Source organism: Phoenix dactylifera, chromosome 11, assembly GCF_051530095.1.
Source record: "Phoenix dactylifera cultivar Ajwa chromosome 11, Ajwa_hap1_PhDact_Kaust_v1.1, whole genome shotgun sequence".
Lineage (NCBI taxonomy): Eukaryota > Viridiplantae > Streptophyta > Magnoliopsida > Arecales > Arecaceae > Phoenix > Phoenix dactylifera.
In genome coordinates, this window is record NC_143200.1 from 5,453,204 (window position 1) to 5,470,371 (window position 17,168).

Sequence of the window (17,168 nt, forward strand, 5' to 3'; positions counted from 1 at the left end):
ATTCCCCTTTTTCTTTCTTTATAAAACATGAATAAGATCTTTAAGGGCGTGGCTGAATCCCCGAATAGATTGTTTGAATTAAAAAGAAAAAACAAAAACCTCCCACATCATCACAAAAAGGTCAGAGGAAGGATGGTGACAAGAGTGAAGGAACTAAAGCTATTAATTGATCTGGGCAAAACAATCAAGCACACCTTGAAGTTAATAAAGATGAGCTTGAACGTAAACCTCATGCTTGAAATTAATTTCATTGTAAGTTTGAGAAAACCCTAGGCTTGAAATATATGTGTATACTTTTTTAACTGTAGATATCAACCAATAACATAGATTCAGTAGTTGTTGGGGTTATAGGGTGCGGTTAAGGCTTAAGTTATTGGTTATTGTAATTGTTAGAATCATGTCAGACCTTTAATATAAGCTCAAACTTATCTCTCATTTAAAGTCAAACCGAGCTTGATTCAAGCTTTCTACAAGCTAGATTGATATTGGCTCTACTTATGGTTATCAAGCCAATTAAAATATGCTCATGTTTGGCTCACTTCAAAATTAACCTTGATAAGTAATAGACTAACTAAGCTTGATATCAAATTTCATGCTCAAAACTATATTTCTCAGGCCCAAGCTCAATCAATCTTTATTCAATTACACTAGTGCTACAAAACTAATGCAATAGGAGAAGGCTCTAAATTACACAATTTCATATAGTTAGTTACGTCGGCTACCTCCCATAATATAATTTCTAACGTGTCAATTTTTTTAAGTTAAATTATTTGAGATTTCCATAGTAATGGGAAAAAAAGGCCCTTTGCCCTCCCCCTCCAACCCAAACACGGGATTGGACTATAAATTCTGTAGGATTCATAAATTGAGCTGTCATTTAAACATAGCTCTGTATTAACCAAACTTCACCCGACCCAAATCTTGTAAGAACAAAAAAAAAAGACTAAGATCTTTCTTCCTGCAACTCAAAGACTAGGATCTGGATTGAGTTTAGATAGACTCTTAGAGAATATAGGTTAGATGGGCCAATAGACCCAATTTCTAAGAAGCTTTGAACCCAATTTTATAGCAATATCCAAACAAACTCTTAATATTAATTATGTAAACATTAATCCGAACAATTTATGAAGCCATCCAAAAAATGTCCTTGTAACGACCCAGGATCTCACCCAAAATGGCTAGTCGAAAGTTATTATTTGGGTTTCTTGATCCTGTATAAGTATCCAAGATCTACCCAGCGAATAACCGATATGGAACTAAACACACGCCCGCACGGGTCCTCACATACTCCCCCGTTCAAGCCCTGACGTCCTCGTCAGGCTAAGGGTTCATATCTATTCAAATCTAATAATCACAAACACCACGATCGGTCTGTGGTCAACTCCAATGAATCCGTGCTGCAGTGTCCCCTAGTCCACATAAATTATGGGCCGGGTCCGCTCTGATACCATTTGTAACAACCCAGGACCTCACCCAAAATGGCCAGCCGGAAGGTACTATTTGGGTTCCTTGATCCTGTATAAGTACCCAAGATCTACCCAGCGAATAACCGATATGGAACTAAACACACGCCCGCACGGGTCCTCACAGTCCTACCTTTTCCCCTTCTTGTGATTTGCATATAAATAAATTTGCTATAGTTTATAATACTGGTAGCATGGATGGAGATACTTACACACCACTAAATTTGCCAACTACCGAGTTCTCAAAAACTTGCCTAACTACTATGTCTACGATTGATGACAACATTTTAAAAATATAATCATACAATAGTTGTAATTACTGATTTTTTGAAATGTTTGTTTTGGCACGTTGATTGCTAGAAATTATTCCCTACACTTCATGCACCATATGGCAGTGCAGACACCAATCCCAACTGATCGTTCCTATGAGACCCATTTATCAAGTGCATATCTTGATGTACCGCTGCATAAATGAGCGGTTGTGATTGGTGGCACTCATGGCCTATGGTGCATGCGCTGCAGTAAATAATTTCTCCATTTTAACAGCTAGAGCTCAATTTCAGAACCCAGGGCACAGGCCAACTTGCCTGCGGGCCCACCCAGCCCAAGCCCAATTAGCTCAAGCCCAGCCCATCAAAAGGCGATAAGAGGAGGCCGGGAAAAGACGCGGGTGATCGCTATGTTATCGGCTGCCATCGGACCTCCCAAACCCCGGGCCATGGCGATTCTGCTCTCCTCCGTCATTGCTCCCACCCCGCCTCCTCGTTTCAAAAGATCTCCAATCAATTTCCGATCGTCCCCCTCCGGCCATAAGCCCGCCTTCCCCGGTGATCGATTCGCGATTCAAGAAGGCCCCTGCTCCGCCTCCTCGGCTTATCGGACGCTCTCCTCTTACTCGGCCTCCACCTCCTCTTCCTCTCCTTCTTATTCTAGGGCTTCGGGCCGGATCGGATCCGTGAGGTGCGAGGCTGTCGGAGAAGGATCGCAGCCGCCCTTCGATGATCGGACGGTATATCAAGGAATATACGGCCCGTGGACTGTAGATCCTTCAGACGTTCGCGAGGTACAACATGTTCTGCTTATCCTTTTTAGAAACATCAATTTTTTTTGTAAAAGCAATAATTTCTTGCGAGCTTCGAGGAAAAAAGATAGAAACTTTGTTATTGAAAGGCTGATATGTCTTCTAGTTTGGCGACAATGTTGACCAAAGAAGTTGTGGTTTTTCTGGATGCAAATGCACACTTACACAAAGATGTCGTTTACAAATGGAATACAAGTTATGGGGAAAAAATATAGTAGTAAAAAAAGGGAGAAACAAACAAGAACCAGAAAGTATGATTAATCAAGGCAACCAAATCGACTTGTGTTGTATATCAACATGTACATCTTGCTAGATATGCGCATGATATGGATATTTGATTTCCAACAAACAAGCAATTTCTATACCAGATCATCAGTTTCCTTCCAAATTTCAAGAAACAATGACCTCCAAAAAGGCATATGATGTAATTATCTTTTTCCAATTTCACATAACAAGCATGTTAGCTCTAACCCAGAGGTGAAGAATCTGATTAGTTTGGTAGTCTAAGATAGGCTTTTCGTAAAATGGAACAGCATAGAGTCTTATGGACCAGTTTGTTGAACTTCAACTTTGCCAACCTCCTATTTATGATGCTCAACACCAGCAGCACCATGAGCCTCTCCAGTCTCCACCACCCTTACTGCTATCAATGCCACCACTAACTTTTGGACCATTCTCACCATGCCCATCATTACCACTACCCAAATGGCCTCCTTCTCCAACACGATCCTCCACCATCATGTCAAGAAACATGGATACATCTATTGAGGCCCATTGAAAGACTTTTCCCTATGGATGCCATCTTCTTTCTAGTGCGAAACATTCTAATTTGTTCTTAGCCTCCTAGACTCAGTTGGTATTGGCAAACTGTAAAATGTGGAGGTTATTGTACATAACCATAAGCAAAATGCTGCCATCATAACTTTCAGATTTTTAAGAACATGTGCATAGTAAAACACCATTAACATTACAATTGTGGACATTGGCGAGAGTGGAAGAACTTGCCCATTGGTGGTCGCAGGATTGGGCTATGCTCCTTATAACATTCTCTGCATTGTCTATGACCATTGCATGGATATCCTTGGTTGACTAGCTTTCAAGGCTTTTTTATCCTTTTTTATCTGTGCATCTTCTTCCAAGTCAACGATATATTAACAATCTTGACTTCCAAATCGCTTTGCAAGAACATAGTGAAGTCTTCGAAGCTTGTTATCAAATTCTTAAATCTCAGAGCCGTTTGTAGCACCACCTAAGAAGCACCATCACCTTAAGTGAGCCTCAGGTTTTACTTCTTAGACCACAATTTGCTTAGTGGGTTCATCAGTGCTTGTGCAATCATTAGACCATTGTTTCCACTTTTTAGGGTACCATCGGAGCAAAGGATGGCTGGTTGTTAATGGGAATGTGGTGAGATACATAGAAGGAACATATATCTTGGCTGCTTCGACTGTTTCTGTAGTGTTACTAAGAAAATGGGTTTCATAATGAACAAGGAGATAGGGAGCGAATGGCTGTGGTTATATAAATGCATATATAGGTGGAGGATGGTTGGTTTGAAACCTCTTCCATTGTTTTGGCTGCTAGAGCATCGAATCCTTAAGGTGAAGATTTGTGTTGAACCTGCCTTCCTAACAAAATTGCTACTTTCAGCTAAGAGGAGTCAAAATGTGCATGAGATTGTTACTTGTGCTCAAGATGTTTTGAGGAAATGACATTTATTTCTATATTTCTTATAAGTTGGAGTCATGCCATATATCTTGAGAAAATGGTGGATTAAGATTCCTCTGTTGGTGTTCTTTCCATATGGAAATCTTTGTCTTTTGTGCCTTTGGTAATAAGATTCGTACTTTTGGATACATGGCTGGAAGAGAATGGAGTGGACATAAGATTGTTTTGTTTGCTTTAAGGTATACAAAGTTTGTTTCTAGATTTCTGATTTTTCTGTTCCATCTTGCTTCATTTTGAGCAGTTCCTAAGGATTAACATGCAGCATAAGAACCTCCATGATACAACTATATTTTCCAGTAGTCAAATGGCAATTCTATTCTATCCTTGTCTTCTTGGAACCTCTATTCTTATGTAGCTTCAATCCTGATTCATGCCAGGTTTTTGTATATTCCTTGTGTCACTTATTGGTAACTAATTATTGTGTCACTCGAATTAATAGTGAGACTAGAATAAAGTGCAAAACAACAACCTGTCATAGTTGTTTTTAATGAAGCAAGCAGTAACCAACCAATGAAAAATAGTTTCCTAATCATGAATGGAAAACTTGAAAAATGAAGAATGGGTAGCAAATGACCCCTAACAGCATAGGTGCCTGTCCAAATCTGTACTGACCTAGCCGGTTATCTTTAAAATGAGAAAAAAAAACATAAGAGGTCAAAAACAACTCAAATTTTCCTTTTTTTGTAGATGACATGTATTAACGACAAAATATACCATTATAGCATGCTAGAAACTAAATTTAGTCAAATCAAGGAATGATTTCATCACATGTCAATCCATAATGTCAAATATAAAAGTGATGCTAGCAAAAGCAAAGTGTTAAAAGTTAAAATTGAAAAGTAGAAATTTGACAAGTGCTAACAAAAACTCTTAAATCTCATATATTATAAGGTTAATGAAATTCCTATACTCGTTCAATAAAAATGATTGCAATAGAGGAGAAAATAGAGAATGGATCAAAAAAAAAGAAAAGAAAATATGACAAAGGGCATACAAAAAATGGTAACAATTATAAAAGAAAAACAAGACAAAAGTAGGGATGTAAAGAGAAGTAATGAGGAAGGAAAGTGCAATAAGAGGAGAAGGAAAAGGATATTTTGCATGAGAAGGGAAGAAGAGAATTGAAAGGGAAGAACCTTTCTAAATAGAAAGAGAAGAAGAAGAGGAGGAATAACAGAAAAAAAATGTAGAGGGAGAACAAATGAAAAGGAAAGGAAAATGGAAAATTCGGGGAGAAAATATATCTTCCATGGTCTGCCATACCCATACTGATCCAATATGGTACCATGTGTCGCCTGAATCTGGGGTGCATGGTACCATGATAAAAAGTGAGAAAAAAAAGGGAGCTGTATCAGTATAAAATACCGTACCATACTGATCATATCTTTATCGAACTGTTAACATATCGTGGTATCGAGATTATGGATCTTGATTCAAAGACTTTTGAAGGGCCTCTAAATGGTTTGGCACAAGCATAAGTTTAGATGGGGGCTAGTGGAGGGCTGCTCACTTGTCCTATCATCAAGAGATGAAGGAAGCATTGGGTTGGGTGGGATAGAAGGAAAAGGGGAACTGATAATAGAACTTAGTATATGTTGTTCTCATTTTCTTTAAGACAAGTTTGTTGAACTCACCATAGTCAAAATAAAATAAATGAAATACAAGATGTAAAAAAGATTCTAATATTTTAATAAAATAGTAACTAGTTGGTCATTGTCTAGGCGGTCTCCACACCTACTGGACTGCCTAGGTGGCATTTTTGATAGCATTGACGAGTAGCAGCAAAGAGCAGGGGAGGAAGGATATTAAATTAAAAAGATGCTAAAAAATAATTTAGGGCATATTAAATTGTAAAAAGATGTAGCAACAAGACTCTTAACAATGATCAAAATGAAAATGAACAAGAAAGTACAATGTACAATGAAGCAATATATCAAATAACAAAAATTGCATGATAGCATTGAATGTTGGAAGGGAAAGATAGGAAACAAGTCACGAAGGTGATGAATCCACCAATAAAGAGGGCATATAGTGATCTCGCGTACCTCATAGAAAAAGAATCTATCCTTGGGATGTCACAACTTTAGAGTGCACTCACCAAAGACCAAATGAGAGCAACGAAGAAGAGAAAAAATAACAACACTACTGTGATGGTAATCAAGTGAAAGGTTCCAAAACTCAATTTGCATAATGCACTAAAATAACAAACCTGATAGAAGTACTATGGCTTCTTTCTAGAGATTAATGTGTTGCATTCACTCTTGATTTATAAGCATGTAAGGGCAGAAATTTTGATAGCATGCATAAGAATAAGAGCTCATGTTGTCGGTGTTCGTATTATGACTATGCTGTGGTCTGTAGGTGGCCAGATTAATGTGCATTTTTTATTGTACCATAGATATGAAGTTAACATTCTTTTCATTGCATGATTAAGATTTACCTGATTGGTTAGTTAACTTGTCACAGGTGATCTTATATAGATCTGGATTGGTAACAGCAGCTTCGTCATTTGTAATTGCTGCTTCTGCAGCTTTTCTTCCTGAAGGCAATATCTTGGGGGATGTTATCAAGCAGGATATTGACTTCTTGTATATTATTGGAGCTGGAGGTTTAGGTTTATCATTATTACTGATTCACATATACGTCACTCCTATTAAACGCTTCCTCCAAGCTTTATGGGTAGTTGGTGTTTTTGGATCTGTTGGAACCTATCTAACTCTTGCCCAACCTCTTGATGAGAACTTGGTAAGATATGTCATAGATAACCCAGCCGCCCTGTGGTATGTTGGGCCTCTCTTTGCAGCATTGACTGGTCTTGTCTTTAAAGAAGGTACATCTAAACTTTTTATGTTAATATATAATTTTCTTAATCAGTAGTACACCACTTTTCTGTGGTTGCTTGCATTACCATAATTACATATTCTTTTTATGATATAAAAAGTTTAAATATTGAATAAATTCTCATATAGAAGATATTGAATTGTGCGCCTGCAATAAAACATGTGTTTTCTTTTTGTTTGAGTAAACGTCTTGCAAGTTCTTTGGAGTGGTTCATTTTATGAAGTGTAAGGTTCTCTGATGTGGCTCATTTTCTGAAGCCAGCATTGTAAAATCCTGTTTGGGTAAATGTCATAGCTAACATGAAACCAACTGTTTGCTGTTGGATTTGTGCCCAGCTTTATAAAATCGTTTTAAATTCTAGATTTCTCTCAATAGCAGCCTTTCTCTTCTGGTTTTTTGACATATACCTGAATCATTCTCTATACCAAGTACTTGTTCATCACTGCAATGATCCGTACCATTTTAGTTCATACTTAAATGCATGCAGTGATCACAATGCGCCTTACTACATCTCTCCACTCCCCTCACCTATCTCGACTTCTATGAGATATTTTCTTATATATATTTCGTTCATCTGTGTTGTCTTTTCAAGTTAGCAAAAGTGATCACAATAAGGTACCTAATGGGCATCTATTTTGACTAAGGTTCCAAATTCAATTCTGTATCATAAAAGTAGCCATTTAAGTGCTTGCTTTTATTACTTGTTTTTTCTAGATCTTTTCCCTCTAAAGCTTTCCACTAATTCAATTTGGCCTTTGAATAAATTCTAGATTAAATGGCTATTGCACAATGACACTTCATCTTGCATATCAACATCTAGTTCACAGCAATTTCATTTAACAAGAGGCAGTAAAGTAACGACTTTGAACCGATAAGATAGAAAGATATAGTGAGAGTTTGGATTCTGGACTGTAACAGTTATCAGCTAGATTTTGCACCTGATAATTTGCATTTGCAGTAAGATTTAGATCATAGAACCCCAGTGTTATGATCCAATGATTCTCCAAAGTATGTTGTTTGAATTTTTTTTCTTTTTGAGAAACAACATATAATCAATCATCTATGAGTGTTGATTTTCTGGAATTTGTTAGGCTATTGGGATGAATGAATAATGGTTGCAGTTGTAATAATGCCTTTTTCTCATATAAGTAATATGCTGAGAGGAAAACATGTAGGGTAAGATTTAGAAGTGAGCCAGGATGGCCAATTTACTGAGCACATCTGCTGTTTGTTTGGCAGATATTGAGTATGAAATGTGAATTAGCAAAGCATTCTATAGTCCCATCTCATGGGCAGATTTGTGCCATCTCAACCAATTATCTGTCATATTTAAACTTATCAATATTCATCAACTGTATTTAGTTGAAATACACAACTATAGTGGGCATTCTATGCATTTTTTTTATTTTGGAATTTCCTGTATTATACTTGGGGAAAAAATTAAAAGCTTTAAAGTTGCTTAAGAATTCCTCAGTTGAACTGAGAAAAAGATTGTTGACCATGATACTGCATTCGCCTGGTAAAACTAATGCATATGCAGCTTGTTTAGAAATGATATTTTTAATGGGCATTGCACCTTTTATCAGTCACCTTCATTATCTTTTGATGCGAATATGCACTGCACAGGACTCTGCTATGGAAAGTTGGAAGCTGGTATCCTGACATTCATCATCCCTGGACTTCTTCTTGGCCATCTGGTATGCTTCTCTCAATTACATTCTTTGTGTTTTATTTAAAGACATGGCCATTGGCCAAGAAGAAAATTGCCTGGAAAACTTGTTTTCTTTGAAAAATCTAGTTCTCCATTTTTTGTTTCAACAGAACATTGACAGATTTGCGAAAGTTATTTCTAAATCTTTGAAAAACTTTTCCGTTTCATGGAAAAATCCTAACTTTCCCGTTTCTTTTCCATAGGTTTCGTTGCAACCACATACCCTAGGTGTTTCAAAAAAAAATGAGATTTTACTGAAAAGAAAAAAAGGACTTATGCAGGGTTGAAAGTTGCAGCATGTAATCCATCAAACTAATCTTATGCCATTAAAAAGAATGTCAATCAAGCACCAATTTGGTAATATCTCCATAAGGCTTAATTACATACCGCACCAATACTCCAATCTGTTAAGCATAACCATGCCCTACCATAGGATCATCAATACTTGCTTCATCAAATGGAGAGCATTTGTACTATAGGGCTGGTGTTATTTCAAACTTGCTTGCTTCATCAAATGGATTTACTACTTTCAGCCATGCTTTCTCCATATTTATTGTCCTCTACCTGGACCATGCAACACAATTTGCACTTTTGCAGTCCTGTCTAAATGAGAATGTTTCCTTCCTTCAGTCACGGTATTTCTGTATGTAACATTTAATATTATGGTGCCTTACCATATGAAACCAAGTTTGCTCTCATGCATCTCAACACCCACATTTCTGCAATGTTCAACTTATATAAAGCATAATATTTATTTTTCGACCCTTGACTTCATGGCAGCACAGATGCTCGTTATCAAAACAATGAAATTCCCACTAAAGCTTCATTGGCTTGTAATTACTACATGACAAAAGAAAATACTAAGGGACTTCTTGTATTCATGCTCTTTGGATGCTATGAAGTAGGGTTAACTAACATTGCAAGAGGTGTCACATTGTGCATAGGGAATATCTGGGTTTGTGTAGATGTTGGTGACCAAACAGGCTGGAAGGGGCCTTTTTGGGGTCGATTTTAGTATTTCATTGATGTCATTTTCCATTAGCATGTTTCCACTTTGTGCTCTCTCTTTTACTTGTCTGGTGCACATCCTATTGTTCATACTCATCAATAAATGTAGTATAGAATTAACGGTTTCGTTTTCTGGGTACATGCTCATTTCTGTGACCGCCCAAATATATTGTTCATAATGTGAATGAACTTGTCAATGCTTCTCTAGCTTCTGGTAACACACAGTTTGGTATGTGCAGACTGGTTTATTGGAAAATGGGGCAAAACTAAGTCTGTTGGGTTTGTGGATGGCTCTCTTTGTGCTATTTGCAGCAAGGAAGTTTCAGCAGCCCATTAAGGTTCTTTTCCATGAATATTACTAGTAACGGCTGTGTTCTGATCCTTTGTACTTTGCTTATATTTACCATCTTTCTTTTTTCATTCAAGGATGATATTGGTGATAAATCTGTCTTCATGTTCAATGCTCTTCCTGAGGAGGAAAAGAAGGCTTTGCTTCAGAAGCTTGAGCAATGACTAGATCAGAAGCTTGATTAGTATATAATTGCAGAAACTGAAGCTCGGATTTAATCCAAAGGGAGGGTATATGAAACAAGTATTCCGGGGCCATAAACTGCATAGTAGATTACCTACTGCAATGGTTAATTGTTGTGCTCAATCCATCAATGGCATATTCAGAGAGAACATCAATTGCTACTCCAAGGAAGATGTGCTGCATTTCTAATTTACCCATTGCATGCGCATCATTAGCAATCTGAAGACCAGCAGAGTGACTTATCTGCAGAGAGGCTTGTAGCAGTATGATATATGATATATATGTTCTTTTACAAAATAAATTACAATGTCTATTCAAATTAAATCTCAGCAATGTAGTATAGGTGGTAGATAAGATTATCATGTCCCGAACAACTTGCCTTAGTGAAGGTGAAAATTCCTCTTGCATCACTCTTCTTTGTTTTTTTTTCCTAGTTAAGGTTATATTATTTATTAGCTTTCTAAACAGCTAGACTGCAGTATAAACTTCATGTTTTGATTTCTTTGGTTATGTCTGCAACCCCTGGAAATCTTCTGTAATGGTCCTTCAGGTGATTGAAATCCCACTGCCTGAAAGATGCCTAATTTTTAAGTTGAAGCCTAATACAACATCATCTATGTATCTATCTATCAACCCATCTCCGTTCGCCTGCCTGAAAGCAATCTAGATTTGGAATTTAAAAAAATTCTGACCATGTAAAGAAATTTTTGTGAAATAAATCTTCTAAACTAATACGAACGACCCTTGAGTAGTTCTTGAAAGCTGATACAGAACAAATTCTGACCATGTAAAGAAATTGTTGTTCATAAATCTTCTAAACTAATACGAACGACCCTTGAGTAGTTCTTGAAAGCTGATACAGAACAAATTCTGACCATGTAAAGAAATTTTTGTTAATAAATCTTCTAAACTAATACAAACGACCCTTGAGTATTTCTTGAAAGCTGATACAGATCTTCTAAGCTAATAGAAAACTCAAATAAATTTCACTCTTGCTGACTTATCTCCAATGATCAAGAAGACGTTTGATTCCCAAGGGATGCTAACATTGTAGCTATCAGATGGGTAGTTCTAAATACACCCCCCCGATTGCTCAGGACACCCCCCAAAAACCAAAAAAAAAATACCCAAACTAACCTTTAGTGTAATTACCATATTGCCCTTGAAATTTTCTCAGTACACCCCCCTTCCTCCTCCTCCGTTTCGTTTTGAAAAGGAAAAAAAAAACCACCCCTCAAACCCCCCTTAAACCCCTCGATCCATTTACATCGTTTAGGCGATCTTTGAAGGAGATTTAAGCCCCATTCGAAGCATGGACAAGCAACTAGTGATTTGGGACGAAGAATCGGCCGCAAAGGTACGTGTTCCACCTTGTTTCGAAAGTTTTTTTTTTTCACGGTTCGTGCTCCGTTCGGCACTGGATCGCCGAACAAAAGGCTTCTGTTCGGCTGCACAGTGCCGAACAGAAGCCTTCTGTTCGGCAACGCTCTACCGAACAGAAGGCTTCTGTTCGGCTGCACAGTGCCGAACATAAGGCTTCTGTCCGGCACACTGCAGCCGAACAGAAGGCTTCTGTTCGGCACTCTGCAGCCGAACAGAAGCCTTCTCGTGCCAAATCGCGTGCCGTGCTGAATTTTGTGCCGAACAGATCCTCTGATTCATTAATTCTTGGTGATAAATTATTTTATATGTAGGGCTATGCTACAACCGAATCGAGTATAATTGGATCAGAATTTGTACTGGATTACACAAGCGAATTTACAACTTACGAGGTATTATAATATATTGTGCAATTTTGTATTAGTTTAGCGAGCTATTTTTACAACTGTGTACTTACATAAATTGTTTAATGTATAGATCTTCAAGAGTAGAGAGGACTTGTGTAATTGGTGTCGTGAAGCTGGGAGGCGAAATGGTTTTATTGTTGTAATCAAATCATCCGATGCAGGTACCATTTCTAAGAAACCCAGAATTACGTTAGGTTGTGAGAGGGGTGGGACGTACCGAACCACAAAAGAAAAGCGAATAAAGACTGCCTGTGGGACAAAGAAGTGTGGATGCCCTTTTGCATTAAGAGGAAAGAAATTGGATACTGCGGATGATTGGATATTACTGGTCGTATGTGGAGTGCACAATCATCCCGCTGCAGAGAATCTGGAGGGGCACTCATATGCAGGGAGATTATCTGAGCAGGAGACGGAATTGTTAGTGGATATGTCGAAGAGTTTGGTTCGTCCAAAGGACATATTATCCACATTGAAGGAAAGAGATGCCCTCAATGTTACGACTATCAAGACTATCTACAATGTACGTCAACGGTTTAAGGTTGCAGAGAAAGCCGGGAGGTCTGAAATGCAACATCTATTAGGTAAATTATCAGAGGCTAAATATATTGAGTGGCATAGGAATTGTACTAATACGGATGTTGTGCATGACTTATTTTGGGCACACCCTGGCAGCATTGATTTGTTCCGTGCATTTCCCCGTGTGTTGATAATGGATTGCACGTACAAGACGAATAGGTATCGTCTTCCGCTCTTAGAGATTGTGGGGGTGACATCTACTGACATGACATTTTCAGTTGCTTTTGTATACTTAAATTCTGAGGGGGAAGAAAGCTATACTTGGGCATTAGAGAGATTGCGCAGTATCATAGCTGATGATGTTTTGCCTGAGTTGATTGTTACAGATAGAGACTTGGCTTTGATGAATGCAATTCATAGAGTATTTCCTACTGCTAGACATTTATTATGTAGATGGCATATTAGTAGGAATGTTTTGGCCAAGTGCAAAAAATTTTTCGAATTGAAGGAGAAATGGGATAAATTTATTATGAGTTGGAATGTACTAGTGTTGTCCTCCACGGAAGACGAGTATAATGATCGCTGGAGTGCACTGCAGAGAGAGTTCGGTACCTATCCAGATGCACTACAGTATGTGTCAGATACTTGGCTGAGCAAATACAAGGAAAGATTTGTTGCGGCGTGGACTGATACATGCAGGCACTACGGAAATGTGACGACAAATAGGTATCACAAATAAAGACTCATTTAAATTTAATTTGCCTCAATTCTTATATCTAACTTTCATTTGTTTACTAGGGTCGAGAGTGCACATGCAAAGCTCAAAAAGCAGCTTGGATCAAGCCAAGGAAGTTTCGAGTCATCTTGGACTAGAATACATGGATTGATTGAGTTGCAGCACAGCTCCGTTAAAGCCTCATTGGAGAAGAGTTTATTGGTAGTGCAGCACAACTTCAAGCCAGCTGAATTCAAAGAGTTGCGAGGTTTCATATCTATAAGTGCGTTAAATCATGTCCTCGCCCAATCGAAACGAGCCAATTCAGTTGGGTTTGATGATTCAAATTGTGGGTGCGCTATTCGACGCACACATGGTATACCATGTGCTCACCAGATTGCGCGGTACAGGGTGGAAGGTCGGCCCATTCCTCTCGACTGCATAGATCCTCATTGGAGGAAACTTGATATTCTGCCTACCCCCCCCCGTGCAGCCAATTCAGTTGAGTTGTGATGCAGAGTTAGATTTGATTGCGCTACGATTCAAGAAGTTAGATGGGGCTTCTCAATTGCAGATGATCAAGAAGTTACGAGAGATTGCAAGTCCAGATAGTACACCTCTTTTAGAGCCTGCAAAACGGAAGACCGGTTCACGTGGGCGCGCTTCACTGAAGGTTGATACGTCTACTCGACGTGACCCGTCTGCGTTTGAGTTGGTTCTATCTGGACAGGATAGTTATTCACCTGGTGTTGAGAAAGTTACCATCCGCAATCCATCTACTCAGATTCAAAAGAGACGGCCCAAGCAAAAGGTAAGTACCAAATATTTATTTCCTTACAATAGGTATCACAACGTCTACGGGACGGTCCGTGCCGTGCCGGTATGTCATGTGCCGATACGGGACATGTCGGGACGTGCCGTGCCGAGATGTGCCGATACGGGACATGTCGGGACGTGCCGTGCCGAGATGTGCCGATACGGGATGTGCCGTGCCGAGATGTGCCGATACGGGATGTGCCGTGCCGAGATGTGCCGATACGGGACATGTTCTGCCATTGTTACATATTTTCTATCATTTGATATTATTTGCAGATTTTTCGTACTAGAGCCCAGTCACATACGCCCATTATCTATATTGATGCTATTCCTTCTGCCTTGAGACCATACATCCAGCATATCAAGGATGTAAAAGCTGATGGGAATTGCGGATTTAGGGCAATAGCTGACTTACTGGGATTTGGAGAAGATGACTGGGTGCGTGTTAGGAAGGATTTATTGCAAGAGTTGCAATGTCATTCGGACCACTATCGCACATTATATGGTGTGGAAGGGACGATTGCTGAGATCACTCATGCATTATCATATTATGATGATTGTCCACCATATGACAGATGGATGACTATGCCGGACATGGGTCATCTTATAGCATCCTGCTATAATGTTGTCCTATACCATCTCTCGTTGCAACAATGTCTGACCTTCCTACCTCTCCGTTCTGTGCCAGTACCTCTTCTATCCCGCAAAGATATCGCTATCGGATTCGTAAATGGAAATCATTTTGTTGAGGTACTACGTTCACAACACTTGCGAATATTTAATTTTGCTTATTTAATTTTGCTTATTTATAATTTTGTAGCTATTAATATTTTCTTATTTCTAATTTTGAAGGTGTTCTTGTTGCCGGGACATCCCGTTCCGCCAGTAGCGACCAACTGGCGAAAATATCATCTTCCTTGTGCTACCGGATGGGAAAATTCATATGAAGCACGGATTCAACAGTTCAAAGAGAGCATCTCACCTAATGTTATAATTAGCGAGACAGTAGAGTTAGATTGATTATTTATATATGTACAATTTTTGAAAGTTGTAAATTTTTTGGGGCTCTTAGAGTCATGTACTGTGAAACTCCATCATCAGCTGGGAATACATATGACGACTGTTGTTTCCGTTGAGATTTCAGATGTAAACAGAAACATACTTAAGAGCTGGTGGGAGCAAACAAATCAAACAGGGGAACTAATAGACCTTTCTGATGTACAAGAACTTAACGGTGACAAGCTTGAGCAGATGATTAACACATTTGTTGGAAAAGAGGGCTCTGTGATGTTCTTGGTTAAGAGGTTAATCGGCTGCCCTCTCCTTGCAAGGCCAGGTCTTGCCACTGGCACCCTCTTAGGCTTTGCTGCCTTTTTTGGAGGGGAACTTTGTCCAGGGTCAGCTTTGATTGGAACAACATTTGGAGGTACCTCAGGGGGAGGTGGAGGCAGAACATCAGTCGTATCAGATTCAGGGTCAAACCCCCCACGGGACTCCATCTCCTCAGGGGGAGGTGGAGGCAAGACAGTAGAGTTAGATTGATTGTTTATATATGTACAATTTTTGAAACTCCATCATCAATATAAATCAAAAAATATCTGTCTTCGCATTGTTAGATTGATTGTTATGTGCACTGTTATATTTGTGTAAAATAGAACGGGCCAGGCTTTACAAAGATTACACGTAAATGTACCAAAAATATATTTTTTTCATTAATATCAAAGGCTTTACAAAGATTACAAAGGCTCCATCATCAATCCCTATGACGCCATCGTCGACGCGTGTACTGTTGTACGTCCGAATGAGAGGGTCCTGGATCCGAATGAGAGGGTGCTGTACTCGGGCCAGGCTCATCACCCAGAAGTACCTGATGCATCTGAGAAATAGCATCATATAGGTGCCCGGCACCTAGTAACGTAGCCTCTGAGGGACCCATCCGTACAATGTCGGTACTGATACCGAGTGCAGCTGCATTACGCCGCCGGTGCATGTCAGCATCATCATGACCTCCCCTAGCTCCAGAATGAGTACTCGAGCGCAGATGAGGAGGCTGAACTGCAACGTGCGTGATACGGAGATACCACTCCATGTATCCCGGTACGCTGTCTGATGGCCGGGTAACTGGGTGGCTCCTGCTCGCCTGGCTCAGCACGTGGTCCTCCCACCGCTCCCAAAGCTGATCCATATAGGAGTAATGTATCCGGTACGAGCCTGCTGTGGAACCTCTGTTGGCTCGCGTAGGGGCTAGTGGCGCTCGAGGGATGGTCTGAATACGACCAAACTGTCTAAGAACCCTTTCTGGATGATAGGGTTCTACGATATCAAGGCACTTGATGGAGCCACTAAAAAATGCGACGGGTATATATGGGCGATCTCCCCGAAGCCGATGATGGGGATCCCAAATAACCTGTAAAACAAAAGGTCCATTTCAGTTTTATACTATATCGCATATTAAATGTACTGACAAACATAAGCAAATGGTAATATGATACGTACCTCATCGATGCTCAAAAGGTCCAATGACTCACGTAGAACCACTAAATGGTCCATCGTGGTACGGGATGGAGTACCGGGCATCCAGCGGTGCACGCGGGGACTGGCATCAGTATACTCGAGCGACGGGTGAGGACTGAGTGCTGGAAAATGCTCATAAATCCATGCCTGCAGAAGCGTCATACAACCACTGATCTGTCTCACTGATGACCTCGACGCAATCCCCAACTGCCGATACAAATATGCTAAGGCAGCTGTACCCCAGGCATATGTGCTCACCCTATCCAAATCCCACAGTAAACACAGATACGCTATAGGCACCCTGGTCCCACTCTTATCAGCAAAGAGTGTGCAGCCTAACAAAAATAACAAATAGGCTCGTGCTGCACACTCTATCCTCTGCTGCCTGTCTCTATCAGATACAGAGTGAAACTGAGTCCTCAGCCACTCCATCCTCACAGACTGACCGCGCGATGA

The 17,168-nt window shown here is 39.6% G+C and overlaps 2 protein-coding genes across 3 annotated transcripts; both read left to right on the top strand.

Annotated features, from left to right (window-relative positions):
* Positions 1–2,110: 2,110 nt before the first annotated feature.
* Positions 2,111–10,688, top strand: LOC103702449 (integral membrane family protein). The gene is made up of 5 exons (XM_008784888.6): positions 2,111–2,526; positions 6,739–7,102; positions 8,740–8,810; positions 10,072–10,170; positions 10,259–10,688. The coding sequence occupies exons 1-5, from the start codon at positions 2,143–2,145 to the stop codon at positions 10,343–10,345; spliced, it is 1,005 nt and encodes a 334-aa protein (XP_008783110.5). The 5' UTR covers positions 2,111–2,142; the 3' UTR covers positions 10,346–10,688.
* A 231-nt stretch (positions 10,689–10,919) lies between these two features.
* LOC149751599 (protein FAR-RED IMPAIRED RESPONSE 1-like) lies at positions 10,920–15,457 on the top strand. 2 transcript variants are annotated; one of them, XM_089926132.1, is made up of 6 exons: positions 10,920–11,721; positions 12,059–12,136; positions 12,222–13,393; positions 13,466–14,193; positions 14,475–14,948; positions 15,051–15,457. In XM_089926132.1, the coding sequence occupies exons 1-4, from the start codon at positions 11,677–11,679 to the stop codon at positions 13,893–13,895; spliced, it is 1,725 nt and encodes a 574-aa protein (XP_089782258.1). In that variant the 5' UTR covers positions 10,920–11,676; the 3' UTR covers positions 13,896–14,193; positions 14,475–14,948; positions 15,051–15,457. The 2 variants fall into 2 exon arrangements, with proteins under 2 accessions (XP_089782258.1, XP_089782257.1); XM_089926131.1 differs by having other exon boundaries at positions 13,466–14,948.
* Positions 15,458–17,168: the final 1,711 nt, after the last annotated feature.

Excerpts from the sequence above, each read along its gene's own strand:
- LOC149751599 (XM_089926131.1), top strand. The coding sequence starts at position 11,677 with ATGGACAAGCAACTAGTGATTTGGGACGAAGAATCGGCCGCAAAG. Across the intron at positions 11,722-12,058 it reads ACGAAGAATCGGCCGCAAAG|GGCTATGCTACAACCGAATC; the intron begins GTACGTGTTCCA and ends TTTTATATGTAG. Across the intron at positions 13,394-13,465 it reads GGAAATGTGACGACAAATAG|GGTCGAGAGTGCACATGCAA; the intron begins GTATCACAAATA and ends TTTGTTTACTAG.
- LOC103702449 (XM_008784888.6), top strand. The coding sequence starts at position 2,143 with ATGTTATCGGCTGCCATCGGACCTCCCAAACCCCGGGCCATGGCGATT. Across the intron at positions 8,811-10,071 it reads GACTTCTTCTTGGCCATCTG|ACTGGTTTATTGGAAAATGG; the intron begins GTATGCTTCTCT and ends TGGTATGTGCAG. Across the intron at positions 10,171-10,258 it reads AGTTTCAGCAGCCCATTAAG|GATGATATTGGTGATAAATC; the intron begins GTTCTTTTCCAT and ends TTTTCATTCAAG.